This window comes from Papilio xuthus, unplaced genomic scaffold (genome assembly GCF_000836235.2).
Source record: "Papilio xuthus unplaced genomic scaffold, Pxut_1.1 DF826938.1, whole genome shotgun sequence".
NCBI classification, from domain to species: Eukaryota; Metazoa; Arthropoda; class Insecta; order Lepidoptera; family Papilionidae; genus Papilio; species Papilio xuthus.
In genome coordinates this window covers 1,972,288-1,978,463 of record NW_013531711.1, presented here as the reverse complement: position 1 = coordinate 1,978,463, position 6,176 = coordinate 1,972,288, and the positions used below count along the sequence as shown (strand labels likewise).

Here is a 6,176-nt window from a genome sequence, read left to right as displayed (position 1 = left end):
TAAAGGACGCCTTGTCTCGTCTCATTTTGTTGTTATTTCTTGTTAGGGATGTATCGTAGTGTACCAAATCGGATTTAAAAATTGTAAAGCTCTAGAATTGCGTAGGATAAAAGCACAACCAGTGAAACTCTATCTTAGAATTTAATTTAATATTTAACTTTTTAATCTTATCTTATTTTTACATTAAAAAATTACTTTTTATATCGAAATTGCTTGCAAGCCTTAAGAATAATTCGTGTGTAACGTGTATATTTTTTTGGTCCCTCAAAAATTAAACCCCTTTAAAAGCTTACATCTTATTTGTTGTAAACAGAAATGACCTTATGTTGATCGTAAAATGACTTTGCAGTAATTTAAGTTAATACCCTTTCAAAGTGATTGCTAACCTTGATATGACTCCGGATCTGACTACTGTTTAATGCAACTGCAAATTGCAGAAAAACCCTTACCTTTATAGACATCTAGCAGTTGGAAGTATCACTTAGATGGGAACCACGCATAATATTTTTGGAAAAAAATATGTATTTAGTTCACTGGCGTTTTGTTTTACAAATAATGTAAGAAAATAAAAATTACCGAATTGCCTAAGACCTAATCTCGAAAGGCCAATTTGATCCGATAATTGGTGGTCATTTTGCATTTCAATTTCGATTTTAATAATAATCGATTTACATTTCGAATGCATAATTTATCTTTTAATAATAATAATAATTGCTAAATAAACAAAAGACAATCAGAACAATGTTTACGTGGATCTGATTTGCCCGTGTTTCAACACGACATGAATATTTATAATAGCAGACGCGCTGGATTGTTATGTTGCAACTTGTAACATGAAAACTCGTACATTGCTATATTATTTATGATTTTTTCTTTTATTAAATCTTATTTATTAGTAATAATATAAATTCTAAAGTTTAGATGAGTGTTTGTTACCATAAGTTCAGAACGGTTGGAAGGATCTGAATGAAATTTAGGACAAATCTGTTTTTTGTTTCTTATTCAAACAAATTGTTGCTAAGAATCAACCTTCGTCTTCAGTTTGCGCACCATTTTACATTATAAAAATTATTACTAATAAACTTAACAGTTAGATGCAACAGTTTTGCAAAACATTTATATTAGTAGCGTAAAACATGGATAGGTAGCTTATGTTTGGAGTCCGATAGAAATTAAAATTTCTACTAAAGCTATTTACTCTTACTGACCGCGAAATTAGGTTAATTATTGAAACAATATGGCTGACACAAAATACACAAATCAGGTTAAAGTAGGTTCCGGACTAGAGTGTTGTAAGTAGAGCACAGGAAGGAAGTCTCCTGATAAAGCCTAAGTCATGGCAAAGACTAAGTGGGGCGATGCCAATCTGAGATTCAACAATAGTTGTAAATATGAGTCTTAATTTCTATTTCTAATTAGTAGTCCATTTACAATCAAAGCGATTTGAGAGATGGTAATTTTATTTTAATCCCATAACGTTCTTTACTTTGTTTAAAGGTTTCCAAGATGCCGTCACTCTTGGAAGCACTAGAGCGTAAGTACGGCGCAAAGGGCGAAGTGAACCCGTGCATAGACGACATGCCAGTCGCTATCTTTGTGCCGAAGCGGTCACCCCGGCTGAGTGTGCCCACCTTACTGGTGCTGAATGACTGCGATATAGACTGCGCGGGAGATGCCGGTGCACTCGCAGATAAATGTGCTGATGTCGTAGAACTGGACCTGGCGAATAATAAACTTACAGAATGGCAAGAGGTAAGGATACCTAGTACCTACAATGTACACGTGGATTAGGACTTTAACATTAGCATGAAGTATTAATAGCAAGAGTCTGATCATCTTCTAGTTCTCCATTAGTATTTGAACATACTGTAACATTTGAATTAGAAACACTAAACTGTGCATTGTTTATTATTGGGGGAAATACATATGTGTTCCGTCCTTAATGTTATCACAAAATGTTCACATGTTCGAGTTGCAACACGCATCGTCTTGTCTAACATCTGTTCACAGGATTGTTACAACATCTACTTGATGTCGACTCTTCCGGAATATTGTACTCTACATTTATAATATTATCAGTATCAGTTATTACACCAACAAACATCACCTGAGTCTCTATATTTTCAAAAACAGAACAACGATGAATAACATATTCGGAATGTTTGTGTAAGCTACAATGACGGGTTTTCTTTGTCTGTAGGTCTTCGCAATACTCGAGCAAACGCCACGGGTACGCTTTCTAAATCTAAGCTTCAATCGGCTCTCGGCGCAAATCCAAGCAGCTCAATCACTTCAGCCTAAATGGGATAGCTTAAGTCACTTGGTCTTGAACTCTACGTACGTCGGTTGGCCCAGCATCCTCGGTCTACTCAAGTCTCTGCCAGCTCTCGAAGAGTTGCATTTGAGCCTCAACGAGTATTCTTACGTGGACTTAAGCGGGAAGGAAATAGACGAAAAAGACCGTTGTGAAGCATGCTCCCGACTCAATGTAGACTTTACCGAACCCGTGCATGAACAATTGAAGAAACTCCACTTTTCCGGTAACCCCGTAAGCAGTTGGCGAGAGATCAGCAAACTGGGATATGCCTTCCCGAATCTGGAAACGCTGTTAGTCAACGAGTGCCCTATAGCAACACTAGAACCAGACCCGTGCGAGAAATGTGGAGACGCTAATGGGAATAAGAAAAGTCATGATGCTTTTGCGTAAGTTATATCTAAACTATATAATTTCTAAACGATTGAGGCCAAAATAACTCTTATAATAACTATCTTACAAGTTCCAAGATTCAAAGCCAAATTATATATTACGTAGTGACGATATAATATGATACTCATCATTATCAGCTCACTATACGTCCCCACCAAAGGGGCTCGGAGCCCACCCTAAGTTAGGGGTGAATAGGCCATAGTCAACCACGCTGGCCAGTGCGGGTTGGTTGACTTCACACATATCTTTGAGTTTCTTCTCAGATATGTGCAGTATACATCACGATATTTTCCTTCACCGTAAGAACGTCAGATAAATGTACATATGTAAAACGGAAATAGAAAAACACATTGGTACATGGCGGAATTCGAACCCAGGACCTGCAGATTGAAAGTCAAGTGCTTGACCCCTGAGCCACCGACGCTCCTAATGTGATACTGCTTTATCTTAATATAGCTGTCGATCGCAATTAATTGATGTACTCAAGCCTAGAGTATTAAATATGTGATTCAATTACTGTCAATAGTTATTATTGCCCTAATGAACTTTAACAAAGATAGCTTGATATCTCTTAGTACTTACGATATCAAACATTTGCAGCCATCTGCGATTCCTGAACCTAAACAACACCGGACTTGCCACGTGGGATGAAGTCGATCGGTTGGCTTTGTTTCCTGCATTAAGAAGTTTAAGAGTACAGGTGAGTGATAAAGTATTTCAAGAAGGCAATATATTAAAGATTGTGATGGAAACTACGCGTCTGAAAAAAAAAATTAGAAGAAATTCGTGTAATTTTGGTTCTTAACAATAGTATATTTCGTTACAATATAATCCTATAATAATCGAAGTTTTGTCAAATTGAACTTTATTGGATAGGATGGGGTTATTTATAACTAGAAAAAAAACGATGGTCACGGCTCTTAAAGACGATCTAATATATTTAAGTAACTGTAACCAGGAAATACCTAGATGCATGTAAGTAGATAATTTGTAAAAAATAGTAAATTTTTGTAATGCATACTAACATATCTCTTACGTATTATCATTACATCTTAAGCATTTAGTATGCGGAAGTATTACAACCTTGCACCAATTGACTTGCTTACAAAATACCGAAATAACGCAATGCTAAAGATGCTATTAACCAACATACGGTTTGCGGAGGCCGACGTAGAGTTATTTTTCAACAGTTTGATGATTCATTAAGACATAGCCGTATCCACAAAATATTATTTTCTTTTGTATTAGTTCAGTTCTAGTAAGTGTTATTAACTAACAAGCTGTCACCCGCAACTCCGCCCGCTCGGAATTAAAAAAAAAATTATTAAGTAGTCTATGTATTGTTCTAGGCAATATTCTACATCTATGCCAAATTTCAGCCAGATCTGTTCTACCATTCTGGAGATACAATCAAACAAACATCCATCCATCCAAACATTCGCATTTATAATATTAGTAAGAAGTAAGATTGAATGCTCTTCAATAAACTCTTCGACTTTCTTAACCTTTATACATTATGGCGACATTAGATTGAAAGTACTCATCATTAATGTGTTTTTTACAATTATAATTCAACATATTCAACCTATTTGCTAGGCCTCTGATAGAACATGTATGACAAAAGTGGATTGGCAGATTAATACACGTGACTTCAACATTTGTAGTACCCTAAACTTATGATTAATCTTACTTCTTACTAATATTATAAATGCGAATGTTTAGATGGATGTACGTTTGTTTGAAGGTATCTCTAGAACAGTTGCACTGATCTTGCTGAAATTTGACATAAATGTAGAACACATTCTGGATGAACACATAAGCTGCTAATTAAGTTATTTTTTAATTTCGCACGGACGGAGTCGTGGGCGATAGCTAGTACGCTATAAATCTTTTTGTATAAGTAAACGGTTGACTGCCAGGTGTAAAATAAACTGCAAGACATAATGAACATCACGTAACATTGGTAATCTTTATCGTCACGCGCGAGTTGCACAGCTGTAATTGATATGCGTTGAAGTACGTCTATCATTGAGCGGCTATAAACTGTGCTAATGTCCGTTACGTCATCACTCCGGTTTTAATGCGGTCCCCCGGTGTCCGTGATGATTGAATCCAATATAATCTGACCCATATCTATGTCTGGTTATCCGAAGTCTTATGGGTCTTAGGTATGTCCAGATCCTAAAACATAACAAACATTGGTAACCCTATGGTTACGAGATGAAATATAGGTCTAAGAAATATCGCTATTACGGAATATTAAGAAATTATCCACGACATAATTCCAAGTGTGGACTCGAGATTATTCAACAACATCCAAATTGTAGTAACTTAAATTAGGTTACTGCCATTTGAGTCAATGAATGATTACCCAATCGGTTCTTGCAGATTTTTCTAACTAACTCAGTGACCAATTAGCGACTATTAGTGTGAAAATTAGCTATTAAGAATATAAGAACTTCATCATCATTTCAAAAAGTTCTCAGTCGAGTTGCGATTTCAACTATGTAACATGTTGCACAACTATACAGCTTTATAATTAGTGTATCGGTAACCGTACCCTCGGGAGTCCGGGCGCCGGGATTCGGGTGAAGGTCCCACAAAATTAGACGTCCCACTAACGCCACGATACTTACGCAATGGACCAATGCAATCCCGAAATATGACGTCACTTCGACATACCATTTACTACTGATAAGATTAATAATATTTTAATGGAGAGCAAGATTAATATGATGTTAGCTTACAAAATCATTTAATTCACTTAACTATTTGTTATTTAAATAACCAAAAAAACCTGACTGACTGGAGCCATATGACTGTGAGAGGAAGAAAACAAATCATATGACATGCGGCAATCGTTTTGCGTGGTGGAGACCTAATTTTTCCACGTTCCTTTCCCACTACTTTTTTTATAAGGAAGTAATGGAAGGGGTATTGGATTTGACAAAGGGGTGTCGCAAAGTAAAGGGAAATATCCTCTTTCTGTGCATCCACTCTTCCGCCGATTAGGTTAGCAACGCATCTGAAATTGCAGATGCGCCTATGGGCACCGGTCTCGTCCTTATTTTGGGAATTCAAGTGGCCGCTTGTCACCTTATAAAAAATAACAATTCTAACATGAAAATCCGTTACGTTGATAAATACAGTAGATCACAATTGAATTGACATACAAACCCAAATAGTTTCCCGAGTTGGTCAGTTAAAATTATGAAGTTTTTTTAACTCTACTGACCCCTACATTTTGACCAGGATAGAGTTTCATCTAGTATATTGATAAGCAGTACATAAAGTTGCTGTTAGTAACTGGAGTAATATATACGTGTATTTACGTACGTCATATAATTGACATTTTATAGGGTCGTTAGGTTTGTCCTCGACCGGTCTGTCAATGTCGCGTTAATTTGTGACGGCTTGTTTATAGCTCAATAATACAAGGTCCATATTACAATCACCACGATAACAGTAC

At 36.3% G+C, this 6,176-nt stretch overlaps 1 protein-coding gene across 2 annotated transcripts in view; it reads left to right on the top strand.

The window, feature by feature from the left end:
- Positions 1-1,500: 1,500 nt before the first annotated feature.
- The window catches only part of mlt (tubulin folding cofactor E like protein mlt), a 13,736-nt gene continuing 9,060 nt past the window's right edge, over positions 1,501-6,176 (top strand). For both annotated transcript variants that reach the window (XM_013317523.1, XM_013317522.1), the window contains exons 1-3: positions 1,501-1,752; positions 2,201-2,703; positions 3,308-3,407. In XM_013317523.1, coding sequence (XP_013172977.1) covers positions 1,507-1,752; positions 2,201-2,703; positions 3,308-3,407 — 849 coding nt within the window. In that variant the 5' untranslated portion in view covers positions 1,501-1,506. The remainder of the gene's footprint in view (positions 1,753-2,200; positions 2,704-3,307; positions 3,408-6,176) is intronic.